The sequence below is a fragment of the Oreochromis aureus genome, linkage group 12, assembly GCF_013358895.1.
Source record: "Oreochromis aureus strain Israel breed Guangdong linkage group 12, ZZ_aureus, whole genome shotgun sequence".
Lineage (NCBI taxonomy): Eukaryota > Metazoa > Chordata > Actinopteri > Cichliformes > Cichlidae > Oreochromis > Oreochromis aureus.
Window position 1 is genome coordinate 22,741,034 of NC_052953.1, and position 25,621 is coordinate 22,766,654.

Consider the following 25,621-nt stretch of genomic DNA (forward strand, 5'->3'; position numbering starts at 1 on the left):
GTGGAACTTTTGAAGCAACACAAAAAGCCTATGTTGTAATAAAGGCAGTCCAAGTTATCATCAATAGGAGAATCCCTTCACAGGAGATTAGAGGCCTGGAGAGGAGGGATAATGTGTTGCTAAATGTAAATGGCTGATGCTGATTTCCTACATTTCCCACTGACTTTTGTAATCTTATTAAAGAAATGGTAAATGGACTGCTACTTATACAGCACTTTTTTTTCTATTCCATTTGAACGCTCAAAGCGCTTTCTTGCTACAATGCTCATTCACTTATTCACACTTTTTCTATGCTTATGAGCTTTTAACCTGACATGCACATAATCATACTCCAGATGATACATCAGGGGCAACTCAGGGTTCAGTATCTTGCCTGAGGATAGTTTAACATGTAATCACAGGCTAGAGGAGCTAGGCATTATCAGAGTACTATCCTGCTACCTACTACTACATACTGCCCGAAAGCAGCAATATAAAGAAAATGACTAATGTAACGATAAGTAATATTCATTTAACTATTTACAAACAGCAAAAATAACATGCTGATTACAATTTGGGAAGTTTTCCTAACGAAACTGGATGCCTTTAAACAATAAACGTCACTTGTGGCGAATTTCTATTTCAAAGCAACAATGCTGAAACCTAACACCTGTAATTCTGTGACCATTAACATTTGATGACAGATCGCCTGGCTGTTACACTTCTGCGAAAAAACAGATCACAAATGAAGGTATTACATCACTCAATGATAAGTCATTTCAAACCAAAGATTTTTTTTTAGCAACTTAGGAACAATTCCATACCACCTTAATGACAAATATCTCTTTAATGAATGTAAATATTGGATTAGTCTATAACTAGAAAAACAATCAAGAATCAGCCCAGATTGACTGCTGAATGCTCTGAGCACAATGACTTAGTTACTATGTCACTCTCAATGTTATTTATGCAGCATATTTAATTACATTAAAATGTATTTTCCATAACAGATAAAAACATAAAAAACAACTATTACAATGAACTCAGATGTTTACTTCATGTTTCACTAGCTGCAGTCATCCCATGCAAGAGAAAAAAGTGTGATCTGCAACAATAATGTTGATAAAAAAAAACAATGTGTTAATCTTGCCCAGGGCCACAGATGCCTAGATATAGCCCACACCTTTTCTGATGAAAACACTCCACAAATTCATATGAATTCCTATCTGATATGATTTGCGTGGCTGAAACAACACCATAAACATTATTCTACCTCCTGCTTGTATTCCGAGGTGCTAGAACAACAACTTTCTGTTGTACAACATGAAATTACAGGTTAGTAATGTAAATTACGACTTCTTACAATTCATAGGATTGCACTGTTGTATTGTAAAAATAGATCTGAACTATTTTCTTTTATTTCTTCCTTTTAAAACACATGCAAACACAGCTTCTAAGTAACACAATTGGTAGTCTTGAGCGGTCCAGGAGACTAAGCACAGACCTCCAAGGCTGTCTGTTGAGCAGAGAAGTCTGAATGATGGATGCATTGAAATTGCCCCTCTTTTCTTCAGAGTCTCGCCCACAAAGGGTCTGTTTCCCATTCAGGACACAAGGTCATTAGATAATACACACGAAGATCTCAAGGCCACACAGTGGGGGCAGGATCATTCAGCACAACAAGCCTCCGCGAAAACTCCTCGATGCCTTAACTCAGTAGTCTCTGCAGGAAGCATATGCACATCCAGAAACAAATATACTGACATGAAAGCTCACATGCACATTGAAATTTCACAGACGGTCACACACGCACACGGATGGGCTCAATAGTTTGTCAGTGGGAATCATGACATCATCATGTTCCCCTCCAACCTCTCTATTCAGTCACAGCAGAATTATTTATCCTTTGAAAGTGGGTTAAATGAATGCTTAGGAATGTCCTTTTTCTTTCTTTCTTTTCTATTTTTCCTCTGATGTAATCACAGGCATATGCATCCATACATGTTTGTAGAATTGTTTTAGGCACCTGGTTGGCAGAGACCCAATCAAGATTTTGTTATTCAGCGAAACTGTGGGGGAAATGCTCTCAAATGAGGAACTGCTGGTTCAGTGAAGTGTCAGCATGTAGCAGTTACCATGGGACAAAAAGTTATTCTGAACATGGAAACTCTGAGAGGTTTGCCAAAATTAAGAAAGAGTGGAAACTGAGCAAGTTATGCTCTGGATGGGGAAAAGTGTTTCCACTCCATTCGTGAAGCTGTCAGATTTCAGCTTGTCATGGTTAACTCACAGCGCTCTGAAACTCATTTCCTGAGTGGCGTCGTTAGTTCCAAATTGAAGCCAGGAAGAATGTAGAAAGAAAGTGGGCGGGGGAGAGAGGTTTGAGGCAGAGGGAGATGAAACAGGGATGGACCAAGTCTGTCCTCTACTTCCACTTGGGCACATGCTTGAGCTGGGGCCTTGGATTTTTTTTCTTCATCAAAGTGAGTGGATGTAAAGCGAGAGAGGAGTATATTTGCATGTACTTAATTTTAACTTTTATATAGCAAGCAACAACATGCTCATATCAGAGGATTACAAAATACACAAGCACACACACAATGTGTATGAAATTAAAAAAAAAAGAAAAAAAAAAGAGGAAGGCGACTACACAATAAGACTGGCACTTATTGTGTAGACTGGCAGATCACCATAGTGACAGATCAGCCAAACCCTATGACAAAAACACGGAATGAGTCAAGTGTCAGATGCTCAGGTTACATGAGCATGATCTCAGTAAAGAATTCTTAGAACTTAATAAATATATTTCTTTGTTTGTTCATTATTCTGTTCTAGATCTGACATTAAAAACAACTGATTAACTTAAATTTTTCTGAACTGTGAATTTAGTTTGAATATGGGTTCTTCATCTAGCTACACCCCCAGGCCTGTAAGATTTCTCCTAAAACTTTGTTAGTCATCTTCGCTATTGCTCTACATTAATAAGTCTCGTTGCTCATATGGAGTTACTCATGCATGCAGTGCTGCCTTTCAAATTAAGAGGCCTCTCCCTGAAAGACAACCCATGTCAGGGATCAGCACATCTGCAGAAACACGATCCGGTAAAGCCTCACAACTCCTGGGGGAGAATAGCAAAGTCATGGAGATCCAGGTGCTGCGCACCGAGCCACACCAGCGGCCTGGCGTGCGTAATGAAGGGCAATTAAAAGTGAGTGCATCCCTTTGGCAATAAACCACCCTGGGTTCACAGGACTTGCAAATACAGAGCAGGTTGTGAGCTATCTCTGTGCTGGTCACCTCCATATCCGTCATTGGATTAGCTTAAATCTAGCCTCTTCTTACGCAAGAGGCTGTTTTCCATCTTACGCGCGATGGAAAACAAGATGGAGAGCATGAAAGTTTGATTAAAGTTGCGAACTCTCCTTGAATTCCTGACCGCGATATAAAAAAATATATATAAACGGTAACAGAACAACGAAGTCGGAGCTCGGTCTGCTCTTATGAAAAAGGATAAACTCAGGTGTGGCTGGCAGATGCAGATTTGTGTAAAAGCAATATGCGTTACCAGTTCGTGGAAGAACGGGGGTTGAGGATGTCCTCTTTGGCAGTGAGCAGCGACAGGCTGTAGGTATCAAGGTTGACCGTTCGCTTGCTCATTGTGGCAAAAGTTTCCAGACCACTCCCGCAGCTTCTCTGTTCACGGGTCCCGATGCGGGGTGGGGGTTTGAGTATTTTCTGGAGAACAGTCACAGCAGAAAACTGGGGTTCGGCCGAGACAAAACTGCAGCAAATGTGTCCAGGTGCATTCAATGTGGCCCTTTTAGGTCCGAACGGAGCGATCCGTGCAGCCGCTGCGCACTCACAGCGTGGAGGAGACTGGGACTGCACACGGTCTTTGTGCAGCCAGTTAAGAATACGTTTTTATGGGGAGCGCCCCACCTCCTGTTAAGAGAGTGGAAAGCCTAATGACTTCACTAGCTGGTCACTTGGAAGAAAAAGTGTGCAGCAGAGGAACACGGCCACTGAGCTGCACTGTTCGCGAAACAAAGAGACGTTTTCATTTCCCAATTCAATAACTGGGCAACTTGACGAAACGTATTACTTAACTGATGGACCACAGCTTGAGGCGATTCAATAAATATAATTATTTTGTTCTAATTGTCTTTTCCGACTCACTATAATGTTTTTGTTGGCAAAAATTGGAACAAAAACGAAACACAATGGGAATTTCTGATGTTTAGAGGGGCTATGGGGGAATGCAGCAGCCTTGGATCTGTCAATCTCTCTTTGTCTCTGAGTCTTGTGAATCGGACACCTCTGGTCCTTGGCAAACTCCGCAGAAGCATTTTACAGTGAAGGCAATCTCTCAATAAGCCAAAGAAGGAGCAATTTCATGGGAACCGAGTATGAAGCAGGCTGTGCCTTACACAGACAAAAAAAGCAGAGGAGAGTGTTTTAGTATTTAGCTGCTGGGGGCCTGTTCAGCTGCTACCCAACCAGGGCCGCGCAAACTCACATACACACATAAACTGTCCACAAGCTCGTAAATACACACACTGCCATGCATTCATGCACAGGCTCCCACATGCACACTTACACAAGCTGTGAACTCTAAGGCACTCCCTCTAGACGTGCAAACACACCAATGGATGTGCACACACACGCACTCACACAGTGGTATTTGCCTTTGGGTCAGTGGCACAGGAGTTTAAGATCTCGGATTATGGGAATGTTCCTGAGCTCTTTAATTTACTTAGCAGCCATTCTTAGGTAATCCAGGACAGATGCAGAGGATAAAAGTCACAGGTTTTTATGTTCTGATGTGTCAGGCTCAGGTTCGGTATGACCACATAAATTTCAACTTTGTGTCATTTTTTTCCCCCCTAACATTTAATATGTGTTGTAGTGTTATTCACTGCTAAGGTTAGACCTGGAATGGCTGAGTAATCCTTTTGAGACTATGAACTGACACAGTCACTGCAATCACTGATGAAAAAACTTCCTTGTAAGGCAAAATGTTTCCATTTTCATCTCCTCTTGGGGTATTTCTCTACTTTACAGTCAGAGAAGCAGTTAATAGGTCTATAACTAAACATATAGATGAGAGAGGACTGCACACGTGTTTGATAGAGGATAGCTTTGTGATGTTGCCATCATTTGAATGAAGGGTAAAGTACTGATACACATTAGATATGATACTTTTTAACTGTAAAATACCACTTTTGATGAAAAATGATCTCCGTACAAATCCTGTCTGGTGAACCCTTAGTTTCAGCGAGCAGCACACTCTAACTCAGCTTTTTTGGCTAGAATTTGCATGACACAAGGACAGGGGGCATGACATCCCCATACCACTATTATTGTTACAACTTCCTGCTATTAGAGGCTCTCCTGCCTTTCAACTCTTCAGTGTGGATGTGAACTGCAATGCTGTTATGCTCCAGTTCAGAAAACCTTGGCATTTCCTCTGCTTGGGTGCGGAGGCAGCTGTTGTTGGAGATGATTGTATGTCCAGTGGGGATTCGCATGTGTGTGTGTGTGTGTGCCTAACAGCTAATGGGGATTTTCTCTTCTTTTACTGAAACTTCTTATCCAGTTGTGACAGACCTTTTGTTCAGTTTCCTGCTTTCCTGACAAAGTTTAAACCCACTGGTCTCCTTAAACTAATAGTTTAAGTGTGAGTGACAAAGTGCTGAGTGGCCCAGTCACAAAAACATCCTCTAAGAGTTTCTTACATTAGTCTTTAATTCAGAATCCACTCATAGAGTGGCTCTTTCTTTTGCAAAATCAGTGACTCTTCCACTAGCTTATAATAACATAACACAGAAAGCAAAACAAATTTCTGCCACTAAAAAGCAGAGTTCATTACATAGTAGTCACGGATAGCTCGAAATCTCTCCTGGAGTGTATCATGGCTTGCGTGGCAGGTTTATGTGTCCTTCGACCCGATGGACGGTGTGAAAAGGTCAGAGATGCATTTGGAGTTAAGGGGTCACAGCTTGAGCTTTTTTCCACCCGTTTTTTCTACACTTCAGGAGTAACATGTTTCGCATTAGCGGTGACTGTAGACTTTTAGAGGTAAGGACCTGCATGCCCACTCATGTGCGATAGCGTGCTGCCGGTTTATGAGTGTCTGTACACTTGCAATGATTTTAAATCTCCTGTTCATGTCATAAATACAGCCTTGTGTTGTAAATTTACTTTTATACAATAAGAGCTGCAGGCATGTCTCCAACCTTTTAACTTCCCTTTGCACTATATTTCATACAAGTCAGACCTTGCTGAATACGATCCTATTTTCTATGCAAATCATTAAGTGCATTAAGCTTCTTCATGCAAAGTCTTTCAAAAAGTTTGTCTTCTTCTCTGACGAATGTTTCACATCTTCAAAGGTTGTCTGATAAGTGTTTGTCAGGTACTCGAATGTGCTTGAATTACCGCATTAATAGGTTATCATTTGAACTGTGTTTTCGTATTCTTATGCTTATTCCGATTCTGCTTATTATTTTTATTATTACAGCGGCTCCACGACAGTTTAGAATCTCACCTCTTCTTGCAATAGCAATGATCATTTCAGTATTGCATTTTAGTTTTGCTCATTTTTGATATTGAGGTGAACATAGGTGAGGCAAACTAATATCACTGATGAGTGGAACTGAGTAAAAGTTACACAAGTCATACTAAGTGATATGTCAGTGAGGCACATGCATTTATCTAAAAGCTGAACTCCAACATATGAGTAGCATGGCGTAACATGAAAAGATAAGTGAGGTTGATTCAGGTGCCTGGCGAGTTTTATGAGCTAAGTAAATGACTGAGACGTGTAGAAGTTGAAAACAAAAGAAAAGATAGAGTGTTTTCAGCAAATTTACTTGTTGTTTGTCTGAGAAAAAGCGAGAATAGTAGAGCCAGAGCTCGGCACATGTTCTGTGAATCTGGATGTCTTCTCTTCGGGCTTTAAGGTGAGGTCACTACTCAACTATGCGCCTTCACAACAACCTTGAGATATCTTTCCCCTGGGCTTCAGTGTGAACACAAATGTGTGCGTGAATCTAGATGTCCATGCACGTGTTTTGTTCAGTTCTAAATCACATTCTCACTTTTGCAAAGGCTAAAAACAAGCGATTTTCCATATTGACCTGCTGTTTTCTCTTTACTTTGTCTCACTAGGAAAAAGATTCAGACTTCATCATCGGTTCAAGATTACCTTACTTAACTGAAATACGGCACTGTGCAAAAGTCATGCATCACAGCTTATTTCTTTTAATTTTGCAATGCAGCAATTTAATAAAATGTGTCTATGCATACATGAAAATATGGTATATATGGAGAAAAACAGAATTGATACAATTCTAACAAGCTTGAAAGTCAATGTTTGATATGACCACTTTTATTCTTCAATGCAACCTGAACTCTGAGCTCTCTTGTAGTTTCTTTGAGAAGTGTTTGGGAATAGTTCTCCAGGCTGATGTTGATGAAGGATGGCGTCCTCAAAAATCCCCAAGAATGGCTTCTTAACACACGTCCATCTGCTGTACATACATATATTTATTTATTAGGGCTGCTACTTCTTCTGTTGTCCTCATTTGCCAAGATAGGCCAAATTTCTGGCTAATATGTCTCTGTGAATCACCTTGTTAGTGCAAAAAATTTTATTTCTGTGAGACTGAGGTGTCTTTGTGTCAAGTTGCTACTAACAACATGCCCAGATATACAATTTCACAATGGTTCTTTGCTAAGTTGTCTGCTATCTGTGCACACAGAACTGGTTCATCCCTTGAGTCAGGTGTCTTTTCTCTTTTTGGATGATGCATAGATCATCAAAAAAACATTTTGGGACCAAAATCTAAAGAATCAACAGTGGCTTATGACTTTTGGACAGTACTGTATGTCAAGCCTAAACAAATGACAGGGCTTTGCAGGAATATATAGAGACCATGCATTTGTGTTTAAAATTGATTTTCCTTGACTGCTTGCCCAAATAAAATAGCTCTTAAGTTCATTGACAGTGTGAGAATGATATAGGTTTCATGAAATTTGCTTTAAGAGGCCCTGATTTGAAGATGTGTTTAGGAATTTGGGAGGGGGTGGGAGTTTTGTCTAAGAAGCAGACCTTGGGGAGAGCTAGACAAACATCATATAAATGAAACATACTCTGAGGAGGGCAAAATAAGGAATGTGCCATCACTCAATCATTGTAAGTAAATTAGGTACATTTGGTAATAAACATTTTCTACATTAAAAAAAATCTTAATATAATGTAAGTGAGATAATAATGTAAGTGTGTCATTGAATATTTAAAAGCTTAAAAGCCCCAACACCCACATTTGATTCACAATAGAACATAAAAACATATCAAATGTTTCAACTGAGGCATTTTACTTTTTCGTGAAACATATTAGCAGCAACATGTCTGAAAGAAGTGGACAAGGGGTCAACAAAAGACTGAAAAAGTGAAGTCACTTGTCTGAAAACTTTAGACACACTTTGCATATGCATATGATCAGTTTATAAAAGTGGAGATTTTAACCTTTGGTCCACAAGCAGTTGAGGTGAAGACCCAATTCAATCAGTTTGTGCTCTTCTCCACTGCACAACAATGCATTGTGCTTTAAATACATCTCATCTTATCTGCTGTAAGAGAAGCCAAGGAAATGAGAGCCAGATGTGGTGATGTCAGCACACGTCTATGACTCTAAAGTAGTGCTCAGTGATGCTGTGGTGCAAAAGCAGGGGCAAAGTTTGTGGGAAATATGAACACAGCCCACAGCTGACGCAGCAAAAAGGTCTGTAATCAGTGTTCAGATTGATGCTGGTGACCGTGGAGGTTGAGGTTGCTGCTACAAAAAGCTCATAAGTTCCTTCGTTTTATAAGAAGATGAAAGGAGAACTGATGCACGTCATTGGCTGTTAAAATTTGTTGGTAGACTGCTTGACTGGTGAGTTTTAAAAGGCTGTGATTGTGACTTACACGCACTCACACAGGCACAGATCAGGATTGCAAATGGACGTGGAAATTTCGCTCCCTGCAATCACCGCGTCCTCTCGTCACGAAAGTTAAAAATCATCAGCCAAATCGCTAAACACGTTTCTGTGGCAGCCTCGAGTTTCTGTGGCTTACTGTGATCCCTAACCAGACTTTATTAAAAGCCTCAGCTCGCATCATCTTGATCTTGATGATGCTTGTTCAGGGGTCCCCTTAATGACAGCTGTTGATTCAGTCTTTCTTTCATAGAACGTTTTAAAGACACAAAAAGACTTAAGATAATAAATGGATGTTGGACAGAATTTCAGGTATTTTTTGGACTAAATATAGCTGTTACAACATAAAGGCCTTGCTTCAGAAAGACCTGGGATCAGCCAATACATGTTTCAGCGTTCAATGGAAGATTGTGCAGGAAACTCCAGACATATCTTGATTATGAAAGTTTCTGGCTTATCCAAGACACAAAACAATTTTATTGCTTTTAGGTTGACTTCTTTCTTTAACACATGCCTCTTTTTTATGTATAGTGTCTTCTTCTATTAAACCTGTGCATTTGTTTCTTTCCACTAGGTGGCACATGTGCACCAAACTGACATTCAAACAAAGCCAAAGAGGAGTGAAGATAATATAGAAAAGGTGAGAGAACGTCTTAAGGTTTGTTTTGCTGTTTTCAAATTTAATAATGCAATATTTTTACTTTTTTATGGCAAATTTCTAGAATTTACTCTAGTGGCCATTTATCCATATCATAGCGTATTGGTTTTAAAATACAGTGGCTTGCAAAAGTATTCGGCCCCCTTGAACTTTTCCACATTTTGTCACATTACAGCCACAAACATGAATCAATTTTATTGGAATTCCACGTGAAAGACCAACACAAAGTGGTGTACACGTGAGAAGTGGAACGAAAATCATACATGATTCCAAACATTTTTTACAAATAAATAACTGAAAAGTGGGGTGTGCGTAATTATTCAGCCCCCTTTGTAGAACCACCTTTTGCTGCAATTACAGCTGCCAGTCTTTTGGGGTATGTCTCTACCAGCTTTGCACATCTAGAGGCTGAAATCCTTGCCCATTCTTCTTTGCAAAACAGCTCCAGCTCAGTCAGATTAGATGGCGTTTGTGAACAGCAGTTGTCAGATCTTGTCAGAGATTCTCGATTGGATTTAGACACCAGACAGGTCAGGGATAAAGTTATTGAGAAATTTAAAGCAGGCTTAGGCTACAAAAAGATTTCCCAAGCCTTGAACATCCCACGGAGCACTGTTCAAGCGACCATTCAGAAATGGAAGGAGTATGGCACAACTGTAAACCTACCAAGACAAGGCCGTCCACCTAAACTCACAGGCCGAATAAGGAGAGCGCTGATCAGAAATGCAGCCAAGAGGCCCAAGGTGACTCTGGACGAGCTGCAGAGATCTACAGCTCAGGTGGGGGAATCTGTCCATAGGACAACTATTAGTCGTGCACTGCACAAAGCTGGCCTTTATGGAAGAGTGGCAAGAAGAAAGCCATTGTTAACAGAAAACCATAAGAAGTCCCGTTTGCAGTTTGCCACAAGCCATGTGGGGGACACAGCAAACATGTGGAAGAAGGTGCTCTGGTCAGATGAGACCAAAATGGAACTTTTTGGCCAAAATGCAAAACGCTATGTGTGGCGGAAAACTAACACTGCACATCACTCTGAACACACCATCCCCACTGTCAAATATGGTGGTGGCAGCATCATGCTCTGGGGGTGCTTCTCTTCAGCAGGGACAGGGAAGCTGGTCAGAGTTGATGGGAAGATGGATGGAGCCAAATACAGGGCAATCTTGGAAGAAAACCTCTTGGAGTCTGCAAAAGACTTGAGACTGGGGTGGAGGTTCACCTTCCAGCAGGACAACGACCCTAAACATAAAGCCAGGGCAACAATGGAACGGTTTAAAACACCACTTCCCCTGCCAGTGGCAGACGCCCTCAGACATCGGTGCGTTGGTGGTTCTTTGTGTCTGGGGATGGGCGTCCAGGCACGTCACTGCAACCCCCCCTGGCTTCTGCTCTGCGGCTACTGAGTGACCCCTCACCTGGGACTCTCCTCAGCTCTTTCTGGGATGGTGGCGCAGCTGCCCCTCTGTTGGTCTTCCTTGGTCTCTTGCGTTCTGAGGGCCTCTGGATGTCTGGAGTCTTGATCTCCTCCATACCTGCTTCATGCCCTGGAGGACTGGGCTGTGGCCCCCCACACCCTCTAGCAGATCATCACATGAAGGAACCTTTTAAATACAAGCGCGCTCATGCTCGCAGGTGTACACACGGGGACTCACACACACAAACTACACCCTTTTTGGCTCCTACCTCAAAGCACACTGTGCGCTGTCGATCTTACGTGCTGCACAATAATGTTTAATATTTCGTTTTTACTGTTACATTCCCATAGATCATCGTGATGTTGTTTATTATGTTGCTCTTTTTTTTCTGCTTGTTTTCTCTTTTTTCTTTCTCAACAGGTGATCCAGGTGATTGATATATGTATTTTTTGTCTGCTTATTTTGTTGTTTTTTGTTTTTTGCCCTTTATCCCCGTCCCTCTTCCCCGCTGTTTTTCTTTCCCTTTCTTTCTCCCCTTTCTTTTCCCCAATCAAGTCTGTCCCATATTTAACAAGTGAAAATAAAATAAAATAAACAAGGTGAATCAAATAGACCATTACGGCAAGGCTGGGATGGTCCATTTGGTAAAGTAAATCCGTCGGGCATCTTTCTTCGCCTTTAGACAATAATTCTGATGGCAAAAGAGCCAAACGGGACAGGCGCAAAAAAAGAAAAAGAAAAAAAAAAAGAAAAAAAAAGGAACGGTTTAAAACAAAACATATCCATGTGTTAGAATGGCCCAGTCAAAGTCCAGATCTAAATCCAATCGAGAATCTGTGGCAAGATCTGACAACTGCTGTTCACAAACGCTGTCCATCTAATCTGACTGAGCTGGAGCTGTTTTGCAAAGAAGAATGGGCAAGGATTTCAGTCTGTAGATGTGCAAAGCTGGTAGAGACATACCCTAAAAGACTGGCAGCTGTAATTGCAGCAAAAGGTGGTTCTACAAAGTATTGACTCAGGGGGCTGAATAATTACGCACACCCCACTTTTCAGTCATTTATTTGTAAAAAATGTTTGGAATCATGTATGATTTTCGTTCCACTTCTCACGTGTACACCACTTTGTATTGGTCTTTCACGTGGAATTCCAATAAAACTGATTCATGTTTGTGGCTGTAATGTGACAAAATGTGGAAAAGTTCAAGGGGGCCGAATACTTTTGCAAGCCACTGTACATGCAGGAAAGGTCTGAACACTTGGAAACACAATACTGGAACTCTGCTTCCTCAAAATAAAGCTATCACTGCGTGAAGTCTTTACAATGGGAACATCACATTTAAAGAAAAGAAAAGTGGATAACCATGTTACTCCAGCCCCAGCACTATTTATGTATTTAATAATACACTGGGCATCAGATTAGTTAATACTTTGGAGCACTATGACATAATTCAATAATAAAAAAATATTTAAAATGGTCATCATTTCATTTTCAAATGATATGTTTTTTGTATTGCTCAGGCTCATTTGAAGACATCCCTCACTGTTTAAATAAAGGCTCATCCTCCAGGTTTCAGTTATACTGGTACCAGTTTATTATTACTTATTAGTTCTGAGTTTAACCTCTATAGATTCGAAAAGTGCTGGAAACATTCTGCACATTCAATTCAAATAATTTCAAATGCAACATTTCCATCAGCTCAACAAACATCAGCAAACACACAAACTGTTTCTGTGCAGTTTGTCGCACTGTGTATCTGCTAGCTGAAGGTCCAGCTGCTGCATCTGAATGTCGTAGCAGAAATTGAAACTCACACCAGGCAACATTTTTATAAACTGCTATTGTCCAGTTTTAGTGAGCATGTGCAAACTGTAGCAGCTCCTAGCTGAAAGGATTGGCACTGGGTGTGGGCTTCTGCTGACATAGCCCATCCGACTCAGGGTTCATATGTTTTGTGTTCAGAGATGCTCTTCTGCGTAACTTGGTTATAATTAGTAGTAATTTCAAAAATTACACTTTCCTTCCTATCGATTCAAAGCAGTCTGTCCATTGTCCTCTGACATAAAGAGTTATGGGTGACAAATTTGTTTTTACCCAGAGAACTGCCACTAACTGGATATTTTCTCTTTCCGGGACAATTCTCTGAAGATATGGTTTTTGGGAAAATCCCAATACACTGTCTATCTCTCTGCGTCAGTCTTGTTATTACTGACTCTAAATAGAAAAAAAATCCTTTTTATATTGGAAATCCACCGAGGAGCTTTATCATGAGAACAAACAAACAAAAAAAAGAAAGACCCACAATGACGTCCATTCCAGGAAACAGCAAAAGATTAATAGTTTTAATAAAATTCATGTCAAACATTAAAATACTGAAATGGCAAAAAAGAAAAAAACCTTTTCTCTACATTTCTTTTTTGAATTTATTTTTTATACAAATCACAGTGGTTCAAAAATATTACAAAATTTTCATTTCAAAACATTTTTTGCAAAAGCAGCAAAACATTCTGATTGTTGTAAAAAAATTTCGAAAGCCCTTAATAGTTTGTGAGTGTGGTGTGCTCTTTCTTTTGCCTTTTATTGTAATAAACACAATAACGTACGCAGTACATGTTAATAAGTCGTTTGCGTTGATGGAAACAAAAGTGCATAACAATACTATACAGTATATATGATCCACTTAAAAAGTTACAGTATAGACCAGGGGGTTAATCACACCATGTCTCTCTATATGAACACCTCTCTTTTCTTATACATTAATCTAATGAAGAGATACAGTATGATGAGTAGTTAGAAGATGACAGGTTATGTCCAGCTGGGACGTGTATTAAATTTACAACACTTTACTGTACTTTGGAGAGTACCTACCTTCATTAAAGCATAATGCAGAATAATATAGTTGTCACAGCTAATATCTGCCTTCAATCCAATCAATCATTCACAGATGCAGTTCCCCAAATAAAAGGATACTGAAACAGTGGAAGCAATAGAGTGCACTACAGAATTTGTCTTAAAGACAAAAATTAAGTAGAGAAATGGAAAATTAAATGACATTTTGATTTGGATCAATAACAACTGGTGTATATATATATTTATCGACAGCATACTTATCAGACATGTAATAGTCGGCTACATAATACAAAGTGCAGGCACCTCAAAAGGAAACGTTACTCTAAAATTGCTGGTTTGCTGGGTTTCTTGGTTTATTTATGTCATCCGCTGTGTAGCTTTTGATGACGTCACACAGAGAACTTGCAAAGCTCTGTATGTAATCACTGGAAGAATTGAATCCGATAGACAGTAACTACTTTTTGCCTGAATAATAACATTAAAGAAACATAGGCCACTCCACATAAGCTCTAAGATGCTGTATATCAACCTACATTTACTTCTGCGTTCACATGTGTGTTACTTCTTGGCTTAACTGACTTTAATTTGTGCCCGGGAGGCTGTAAGTGCTGTGCCATCAGCCTGAACAGAGCTAAAAGAGTGAAAGTTCACTAAAGGCACAGGAGGAGAGAGACACCAGACACCAAAAACAACAACAACAACAAAACAAACTATCCCCCCAAAAAAGTGTTCTCTCCATCACCAGGTGTCACATTATAATAGGGAGATCAGGTCTGCAAGGAGGGAAGAACTGCTCCATCTCAAACAGAGGAAAATGTGACAGTAAATACACTGTGATCAAGATAGATAGATAGATCAAGACAATACAAAGGAACTCTACCACCAGTGTGACAACACCTAACTTTTGCCTGTAGGAGTCAGTGTTGGGCAAATGTTGAGCTAAATAAAATGAACGAAGCTTAGAGTTTTGACTCTCCATCGCTCCCTCTCTGTAAATCAGAGTTTCTCAATTGCCTCTGGCCTGATACTCCCTTTCTCGATGCCCTGTCACCCCAAATTAGCTTTCAAATATAATTACTGTTATCAGTATTAGTGTTTTTTTATGATTTCTATTTTATAAATTTCCCACAACCCTATCAACCTTCAGCATTGTGATCCCCAAACAGAGTCACAACAACAAAAATTAAGAAACTGCTGTATATGTAACATATATCTAACTACTGAAACATGCATCATGCCTTATACAATTCCTCTGTCATTACATGCAAACTAAATCCAAACATTATTCTTGGCTTTCAGCCGTTAAGCATCATATTCTTACACTTTGGATTATAAATCCTTGATTTCAACTGCTCTCTTTCTATTTTTTTAAGCTTACAGAAAACAAATGACAGAAACAAGCTTCATTAAGTTTAGTAACTACAGTAACAGCACACAAGGGAGAGCTGTAACACTGCACCACAGGAACAGATCCTCTGCATTATTTTTATCACGCTAACCTGTGTAGTGTATCATTTAGAGCTGGATGTTTGCCGATGCTACCTTCAGCTGTGCAGAGCGAATTTAGCCAAACGGGCATGTGCATAAAGCCACATAGCGAGGAAAAGAGCTACTGTGGAGTTCAATGCGTACAAGACCTTAAAAAAGCTGAAGAAGTCGTGTCATCCATCTCTTCACTGAGATGTGGGAAATTTGAAAGACTTGAGTGGAAAAGTCATGCTACAATCTTCAGGTTTACAAACAATCTTACACAAGGATCGATCCATGCTAAGTGCAGAAAAAAGAGGTATAGTCATAGACACACGAAAAAGTGCATTCCAACGCAAATGTCATTGTAATGACAAAGGTAGGCCAGAAATTAACTTCACTCCAAAAGTGGTTGCACCCTCCCAGCGCACAGGCCAGCCAGCGCTTAATAATAAAAAACTTTGCTTTCTCAAAAACAGTGGTTTGGAAGTTATAATGCAATTGGTGTTGTTGCTACCACTCAGTCATCTGGTCAGTGGAAAAAACTTAACCATGACGTGAGTCCCGATTCAGAGAAAACACCTTACTCTAAGGCCAGCATATTTTACTATACTAAATAAAAAATTTAAAAGGCCATTTGTCTGCATGAAGTAAACAGTAGGCCAAAGGATTTTGCTCAGACAATTGTCTTAAAAATCCTTCAATAAGAATTATGGCTGAAGGTGCATGAAGGATCACCACAGAAAATTTTATAGTTATGATCATGGCCATTGTCTACAGTGTCCTTCATGTTGCTGACTGCAGAACCAGTCTGCAGCTTTAAACTAAGAAGCTGCTAAAATCCCACTTTAGTTTCCAGTTTTGTCCATCTATAAGGCACCTGGACCAAGACAGGCTTAATGGGGACATACTAACCATTAATACCATTAAGACAAAAAGATTCTATGAGAAACTTAAAAGAGACCCTGTAAGTTAATCAAAAACAGTCTTTCCTTCTTCAGGTCTCTTTTCTAAATTCTCAAAGCCATGCATTGGGATATTTTTAACTATCTATGAATTTATTCAGGATATGTGTAATCCTGACTGAAATATGCTTACTTTTACTCTTTTTGGAGATGAAACAGCTCAATTTGCACTTGAGTCTTATGAGGCCCTATCCAACTTCTACTTCAGGAGCTGACAATGACTTTACACGGTAGAACAGACCAGATGTCTCACACAATCTATCTATCTAGTGCCTGGGTAAAGCTGAGGGGCGCAAACCCACAAATAGAACAACGTGCTAATAGAAATTCATCAACACATCTTTTTTTTTCTCTCCACAATCAGTATGAAAGCCTGACAAAATTAGCACCCTCAACAGGAAAATCAGATTTGCTCTCATACGCAGCAATATACTGAAAGGTTTCTTGAGACAACAATCACCCTTCCGAATTCAATCTTAATTAATGATAGTTTCCTGATTAACAAAGAAGCAAAGTATATCACATTGTTTTTGAATCAGAAAGCAGCAAAAAAAAGGTTTGTAACTGCTGTGGGTTAAATCGGACAGACAAAACCACACAATCTAAATATCAATGACCTATTATGACCTCTTACAGACTGTTAGTAAAGGAAGAAGGAACAATAAGGGTTAAAATGCTCCTATGTCAAAATTTAAAACCCCTCCTTAAATTTCTCCATTCTCTTTGCAGGTAAACACTAAAAACTACACAGATGCTTGAGCATATGTGTTCATCCGAACACTGCCTCACTGTGTCTTCAGCACCATTTTCAAATTGAGCAAGAGAAACAGAAGGTAATGTTCAGAAGTGACGGTTTTTCTCCTGACACCACAGATTAGAAACACCACCCATCCAAAGGATTCAAATATTTTTCTGCCTTCTTCTTCTCCTACAAATCACTTTGACTTCTCTCTTACATCCCTTCTTCCTGAAAAATAAAAAAGAAAGAAAGGCAGGAAGGAGGCAGAAATAAATTGAGGAAGAAGAATCACAGCTTTGGTATTAATAAATCAGGCGATATATAGTTGTTGTTTTGTTATAAATGCACTAATAACACTGCAGGTGCTGAAGTGTTTTTTTAACACTGCAAGGATTGAAGTTATACTGCTATACTACCAAATGAAAGTATAGTGAAGAAGACACAGGCCTAAAATCCATTAGTATGAAGGATAGTGTCAGGGCCCTGAGCAGTGCTGCCCCTAGTGGTGTAGGGGTGTAAAGGCAGGCTGGCTGAGGTGCTTCAGTGTAACATTGTGGTGGTGGACGTTACAAGCGCAGTTGTTTAATACTGAATCCATCATTCCTCCGTAGCGGAGGTGTCAAGTAAGGCTGGCCGTCTTTACCCCCTTAAGAGTGGTCATTTGAGGTTTTCGAGCTTTTTGTTTTTTTTTTGTTTGTTTGTTTTTTTGTGGCTCGGTGTGCACAGAAAAGGATTGGGAAGTGTACAGGTGGGCGATGAACACCAAGAACCACCACTTCGGGATCACCGAAGGCTATGATCAATCCTCTTGACAGGAGCATTTTAACGTACTAATTGTTTTAAAGTTCCTCCTTGCCAGCAAACCTCGGCTCTAGATTTACAGTCATATCTCGTGTGGTTGTGACGGCAATCATCAGTTTCCTGGAAGTAGTATGCGCCATTTCAACTGATAAAAGTTTCCTAGAAGGCGCCAAACATTTTTTTAAAAACCCACTAAAGCAATGTTGAAATAATAATTACATTGTCAGTGTCAGTTCCTGGGAATACAGTGCTGGTTTTTTTATAAGGGGGTGGAAAATGGGCATAGGTCTGTGTGTGCACGCTAACAGTCTGTATAGAAGTGAAGGCAGAGGTAAGCTCCCCCAAGAGAAGCCGCAGTGGTCAATGTGTAATAGTCATTAAGGTCAATGTGAAGGATGGAGACTGAGAGAAATAGAGAGCCCTTGCTCCCAGTCCAATCACTCATGCGGCTTAGACACTGTGAGTGCTGGTGGAGGGACCGAGCTCTTGTGGAGGGACAAAAGGGGCTGCACTGCAACCTCAGGCCATTATCAAAGAGGGCGTTTGGGAAGCACTCAACTTGGAAGCATCACTCAATCACAATATACCGCACACATACAATCACACATCCATGCACATACCCATGAGTTGAATCCACACGTGTCACACAGGATAGCAAAATGCATTTGTGTGGTCACCCACACTTATAAAGAGGCACATACATTCCCCCAAACATGCTGACATCCAGGCATATTAGCTCTGAGGGTCATTTATCCACTAATAGAGGGGTTCGGGGTAATTCTCCTCTATATGCGTGGAGGGGGATGGGGAGGTGTAACTTTCCAGGTCGGGGCGCTTTAAGAGACATGCGGAGAGGAGGACGGATGCCTCCAGAAACACCAGCCCCTTTTGGTGTGTTGCTTGCGCAAGATCTCTTCTTCACGTTCGCGTTCCTTCTGGGAGCGCAGGTACCGATCCTCTTCCTTCAGGAACCACACGGGTGGCCAGCGCTGCTTCTCAAAGTGCCTCTGGTTTTCTGCAGAGAGTAGAGTAGAGTTAAAAAAATGGCATGAAAAGAAAAGTTGCAGAAAAAAAGCAACATTTGAACGTGAAAACTCTCTGTGTCATTTCAAGCTGTGCGCTGATGGAATTAAAGAGTGGACGAGATCACATTTTCTGAATAAAGTGAGATTATTTCATTTAATTGGTTTGATTTATTCAATACGGAAATAACACAACGTTTTGTTTTCCTGCATTCAAGTTAAATAATTTTAAGAAGAAATTATGTTAATTGTGATATAACTGACTTCAAAAACAGTAGGTATGCTGCTTCAGTGCTTATCCAGACAAAAAAATATTTCAGCCCTCCCACTCCAACCAAATGTTTACGATGATCAAGTCACACTGTGCTGCAGTCCATTAGCAGTGTGTTTAACCCAGAAAATGTACATTCTTGTAGCACTGCAAGGCAAAATAAGGCCCCTACCTTTTTAACTGAGAGAAAAGCTACGTGTCTAAAAGGGATTTGAGGGAGGCGGTTTATTCTTTACCTGGAGACATGGCCTTCATATCTTTGGGAAACTTGCGGCAGATGCTGTTATAATTAGTACAGATGTGATGGAGACACCAAGCTGATAGCTGCTTTGCGTTGTGGAACTGCAAAAAGAGAAGCAGAGAAGAAATGATGAGTTACAGAGCTGAAAGAAATAGCATCACTATAAAAATATGGATTCCTCCTTTAGCGAAAATGAAAGTAATTCAGCATCATTAATGAATTATGAATAATTTGTCTTTTAAAGGACAGACCTGTGCAAGTTCAAGGTAAGCCAACACCTGCCCATCGATGTCAACTCCTTTCACTGCCAGGTGGAGAAGGTCATCCACAGCGTGCTGCTCTGAAAATGCATAAAAATGGAAACAATCATGTCAGTATTTCCCATTTGCATGCAGCACTTGCACATGGATATCGTTTCTCCCAGGCCTAAATTCATAGTCTTGAAATGTGCACTAGATGCAAACAGAAGGCTATATGTAAAATTTTTACAGAGTCACTGATAAAAGGAGGATAGTACAAGAGATAAAACACTATCAAACGCACGTTCTGCCACATGAAGTAAGAACATGATATTTAAATGAGAGGACGTTCCGTCCTGTGCTCTCAATACGACAGAAAGCATCCCTACCGGTGAGGGCGACGAGACGTGGCAAACAGAGACGGTTGGCCAGAACGATTAGTTCCATGGGCTCCAGACCAGGACAAGGCGTCAGGAGGCCACAGTACAGGAACTCCAGCACCCCTCGCATACAGGCTGTACTGGTGTTAGGGATGGAGACCTGGAAATTTATCATATCAAGGGTAAACAGATCAAAAACAAGACATGAGATATAAAAAAAAATGCATTGTAGACATTCATTTTCATTAGATATATGCTCACATGAGTGAGCCTTATGTCCAAAAACACTGCATATTTGTATGTGTCTTCTGCACTCACACTTTTGTGTTACGACAAAAAAACGTGTTTGCAAATTCTGACATGTGGATTGTAATGTTTAGTAATGGGTAAGGTTTCAGCAATACCAATGAAAGCAGCGCTGTAGGTATCTGGAGGTAAAGGGCAGAGGACATACTGTTCACATTCCCTTTGATCTTGGCTCAGATGAGTGCTCTGTCTGGCTCGTGATGTAAGCAATAGGGCTAAAGCCAAATAAGCCCCACATACATACAACCCTGCTATGTGGTGCACAGGGACAACACAAACCTAGCCTCAATGTGCAGACTAAGACACTGACACAGATGAGATAGACTGTGGCAGCGTTCGTCAAAGAGATATACTATGTAGTTCATCTCATTTAGCCACACGCTGTTCTAATGATAAAATAATCTATGACATTTTATCTACTAACTGTTATCAACAAGTTAAGCTAATAATGAGGAAAAAGAAGCACACCAGATTCTCACATTTAAAACGTAGCCTGAAAAAAAAAAAAGATACTTTAGGCTAATGTTTATAGTTGGGATATGGAGTCTTTTTCTTAAGCTAATTCTTAAGTAAAATGTTCAGCCGTATTGACCTTGACGCTGCCATAACATCACTTAGACCTGACCATGCTCCTTCTCCACCACTTTTGGGTGGTAAACAAAAACATAAAAGCAAAACAGACCTTTTTTTAACATCTTAATTACTGCTAGGCTATAACCAAATCCACGAAGTAGATGACCGTCTAAGCCTGGGAAGGACAGGAGGAAGGTGAATGATTATGAGAGTGATAACCTGACCTCTCCAGGAGCACTCTGCCTCAGTGTACCCACTGAGGCACTCACCACCCTTCACTCCTATAGCCAATTAGGAGAATGTCAGCTTAGTGTGACCTCTCGTTATGATAAAAAAGACACAACGTAGAGCTATGGGTGGCCTCACAGCTGGGACCAGGAAGAATTAATAGATGGACAAAGTCACTGGTGCCGAAAATGTACCACTAAGATCTATCGGCTATACTCTTCTGTTTTCAGTTTGCCATCATAACTGTTCATTTGTAAGTTTACTGAAATTTGCAAAGCTGCAATGACTAAAAATAAAAGTGCAAATGAGACGTCCAGACAAAATTTCAACCCTATTCTTCCTGTTATATACAAAAAGGTAGTCAGGAAAAAACAGTGTGGCATAACCATCACTATAAATGTGAAACAAAACGGTTAAAAGGGAAAACTTTTTTCTCACACTTCAAAAAAAAAAAAGAGTCGATGCTGGCATTTTCTCTTTTTAAATGAGTATGACAGAGCTGCAGAGGCTCTCACACTTGATAGACTAGTCTTTTCTCAACATGTAATACTCCACCAGGATACACACTCCCAGGGTGAACACAAAACCACAGACACACACCTAGTAAGTAATCCATGGGTGTACCATGACACAATCAGCGGTCTATCCACAGAGACAGCAAACCACAAGAGGTGTCTTTTGACTTGTGCCTTTTGAACAGTACACAATAGAGAAAATTACCCCCAGATCACCTTTGAATTCAAGAAGAAAAGAAAATCCTTAATGTATGAAATCATTGTACCAATGTTATACTAAAACCAGAGCCACAAAAAGTGATGCAGATTATAAGCACATTTTTGTGAGACTCAACTTAATGCTGCTCTGCACAAGTCAAGAATAGCCGTGCAATCGCACTGCAGCATGAACACCGAAATGTGTGAGCACAAGAATACAGAGAGGGAAGTGTGCCATGGGCATAAAAATAGAGAAACACATCTCTAATCACATGATGCTCTCCCACTTAGAGTTAGGGATTATTAATTTATATATATTTCACAAATATATAAAATACTTTCTTCAAACTAATGTGATGGTAACATGATAATGCTGTTTATTAGCAATGCATTGCCTGTATAAAATCTATCTTGTAGATGCTAATAAATGTACATTGTGCATTACTTAAATTTGAAATCAAAAGTAGCTTGTAGATAACGATAATGTAATATCACCAGATTAATCAGATTCTGTCTTGTCATACTCTGATTTTTAAAATAATTTTTATAAAAATATCACATCATGTTAATACGTATGTCAAATGTTCACACTGTTCAGGACGATGTGACTAAAGCTAGATCATCTGCTGCTTCAGGGTTGAGCAGTTGTATTGTTGTGTCATGCTCTGAAAGTTCTGCTTCTATTTAAAGACCAGTGTTTGTGTGGTTTAGCATTCACTTCATATTTGCAGCTCACAGGAAGTAAGATACATTAGAGCATGGTAACTTATGGTCATGTAGCAAATGTGAAAGAAGCAACTTTAAAAGTTAGCAAGCAAAGCAGGAAGTGCAGCATTCTGGTGAGATAAACAGCAGCTCACAAATTAGGAGTAAAAAAACCCCCAAAAAACATGTATTTAAGATAAAGCAAATTAGCAAGCAAATAAAATAAAACAAAACAAAACAGCTGTTCATAAACAAAACTGCTGACAGCATCATTGTCCAGTCAGTCTTTGAATCTTTGTGTCCAGACCACCTGTCCTCTACATGCTGCCAACCTCACGCCATTAACATGAACTGTTTAGTGTAACCATAGACACCAGCAGCCCACCACCAGCAGCAAACATTGCGTCCCCTCACTGATCCCGATGTCCTGTTTTCACTAGTGTCAACAATAGCTGCAATGGTTGTTTTTGCACACAGACTCATGTGGTGTTTTCCAGAAAGAAATCCCCTCCATCTGCATGTGCAAACAACAAAAAAAGCAATGCTTTTCTTGACCACAGCTTTATTTTTACCATTTGCTTCAGTTCCAGAAAACTTCCAGAACTTCCAGGGAACTGGGCAACCTAAACCTGCTGACCTTGACGGTAACCATACCCAGTGGGATCTGGTTCAGCAACACTGTCCGAGGAGTATCAACTCAATGACAGCCTTTAACTTCCTCTCTGGTTATGTCAGACACATCCTGCACCCAGTAACCTCCTGAAGCTAAACCTCAGGTGATTGCATAAGAAGTCTGACTAAATTTTACTACCCAGAAAAATTTTATAAGAATTTTCTTGGGGCTCACTAGAAGATGAGAAGAGTTAGTGCAGAATCTTCATTCTGTTATGACAAATTTGAGCCTTCAACCTACTGACACAACACCGATACGCTGTGGTTTGCGTCAAACCACAAAAAACAGGAAGTCAGACTCAAAAAGTTCACGTCTGTGTGTCTTTGTATGACTGCATGTTTGTTTTCATGTATACGGGCTATAGACATAAATAGCTCTCTCTATGATAATCAGTGTAAATCATTACATTTTAAGGCAAATAATAATGCTTGTATATGAGTTAGGATAAACCAAGCAGTACTCATGTGCAGGAAATTTGTATATACGGAGGTGCGGACGTGTGAATTATTATGTAGGTCAATTCTCATGAACCTTACAGAGTTTCAACCACATCTACAAGTAAGTAGAAGGTTTGTAGGTTAATCTGATAGCATGGCTAAGATAGCATAATGAAGCACTCAAACAGCAATGCAAATTTCTGCACAGTGTCATTCCAGTTTCCCTTTATCAAATAACCATATCAAGATACAATGTTTCTCAAAAGTTTCTAAAAAATAAAATAAAAACAAATATCTAATATAGCTCAAGTGTTCTTTGCATCTCTTTTCTAAAGAGCTTATCCAATTAAAGGTTGTTGACGGTTGCTACAAATAGGCTTTGGTAGACACGTAAATACCTTCTTATTATAAACATAAATTATTTAATATTAGTCATGCTATTAGCTATAAACTGGCATTTACAACATTTCTAATCAATTTCATCAAGACCTTTTTTGAACATTTGAAATCAGCCTTAAAAAAAGCATCTTGCCAGTTGTGAGTTACTACTGGGAATTTAGCAGGATTTAGGACACGGACACTCGATCCCTTCTCAAAACTTAAAGGTAACTCCATCCTCGACTTTTCCCCACTTTGTCTGAGCTCACCTCCTCAATGTAACTTTCCATGAAAGAGCCACGGAACATGGCCGCCATCCAGTCGCAGCTGGAGATAAGCAGGGGCTTGTGGCCTGGGAGACAACCATCATCCAGTCGGAACACCACATCTAAAACCGGGGCGGAAAAGAGCGTTCATCTCGTGGTATGCCACAGAGGCCCAAGCTACAGAGGGGGAAAGACGGACAAGGCAGACGCCCAGACACACACACACACAAACACACACGCAGACAGACAGGAGGCCAGACAGACACACACAAAGACACAGGTAGACAGACAGAGAGATAAATTGACAGGGGGACAGAACAGCTTTTGACATAGAGTAAGGGAAGGAGAGTAGATGCAAGGATCACAGAGAAAAATCCTGTGCAAACAAGACCTTTGATAGAGGAAATGTTTAAGTCACATGAAAATACAGTAGCTTCTCCACTGGGGTTCTTAACGTGCCACATGTCAAACTACATCTGTCTTTAATTGAACATTTAATAAGTCATGGGACCATTTCTGCAATTTTTAGATTATTGAAAACTTGGCAAAAACTCAGATCCACTAATGTTAATAATGAACACGACACAGACAGTATAGAAAGTAATGAGATTGAGCAAGGTTTTTTTTTTTGTCGGAGATGTCAGATGTCCACCATTAGCTGGAAACACTGTGACAACATGCATACACAACAGTTCAGGAAGGGGGGATGACAACAACACAACACAAATACAGGATACACATAACACCGAACACAAAAGAATGTGAAGCAACAGTCAGTCATTAAAACCTTTTGACTGTGACTTTAAAAAAACATATGAATGCATTTTACATAGCAAGTAGTAAATGGAAAGGGAATGACCAAATGTAACACAGGGTGTACATTTTCAGAGAGTGAAAGAGAGTGCTGTTTCCTGTCTTCGTCACATGGTCTCCTCAACAACCTCTCGTAACCCTCATTCACTTCTCTCCCCCGCACAGACACACGTATACCCAAACACAGACAGACACAAAAACACATACTGATGCATACATGGAACGTGTATACAGCACAAAAAGACCAGTGTTACTGAAAGCATCAAGCCAGTGAGCGGATGGCATTGTGGTTTACCAGCAAATGTCCCCTTATTGAGACACTCCTTGATGCGGTTGGCTCTGCGGACGTGGAAGGCCTTGGTGATCTCCTGGTTCATGAAGCTTTCTCTGTTCAAAACATTGGCCACCATCATTCGCAGGTCAAACACCTCAAGTAGCTCTGCAATGGTGGCGACCTGCATCAGATCTCCTCGACCCTCATCCAAACTGCCGGTGTATAGGTACTGAAGCACGGCCTAGA

The 25,621-nt window shown here is 40.2% G+C and overlaps 2 protein-coding genes and 1 long non-coding RNA gene across 7 annotated transcripts in view; 1 reads left to right on the forward strand and 2 right to left on the reverse strand.

The window, feature by feature from the left end:
• The window catches only part of si:dkey-40c11.2 (drebrin-like protein A), a 33,631-nt gene extending 29,706 nt beyond the window's left edge, over positions 1 to 3,925 (reverse strand). The window contains exon 1 of the mRNA XM_031736193.2: positions 3,545 to 3,925. Coding sequence (XP_031592053.1) covers positions 3,545 to 3,636 — 92 coding nt within the window. The 5' untranslated portion in view covers positions 3,637 to 3,925. The remainder of the gene's footprint in view (positions 1 to 3,544) is intronic.
• On the forward strand, positions 823 to 24,282 carry LOC120443062. The gene is made up of 3 exons (XR_005615110.1): positions 823 to 3,187; positions 9,536 to 9,601; positions 23,119 to 24,282. It is a non-coding gene; the product is annotated as an uncharacterized LOC120443062 (long non-coding RNA).
• The window catches only part of rhobtb4 (Rho related BTB domain containing 4), a 38,905-nt gene continuing 26,646 nt past the window's right edge, over positions 13,363 to 25,621 (reverse strand). For 4 of the 5 annotated variants that reach the window (XM_031736192.2, XM_039620755.1, XM_039620752.1 and 1 more), the window contains 6 exons: positions 25,397 to 25,616; positions 24,292 to 24,410; positions 20,019 to 20,169; positions 19,642 to 19,730; positions 19,386 to 19,491; positions 18,693 to 18,871 (listed from right to left, as the gene is read on the reverse strand). In XM_031736192.2, the coding sequence (XP_031592052.1) occupies positions 18,693 to 18,871; positions 19,386 to 19,491; positions 19,642 to 19,730; positions 20,019 to 20,169; positions 24,292 to 24,410; positions 25,397 to 25,616 (864 nt within the window). Of the gene's footprint in view, positions 18,872 to 19,385; positions 19,492 to 19,641; positions 19,731 to 20,018; positions 20,170 to 24,291; positions 24,411 to 25,396; positions 25,617 to 25,621 lie in introns of all 5 variants that reach the window. The other variant, XM_031736191.2, reaches the window with a different exon arrangement.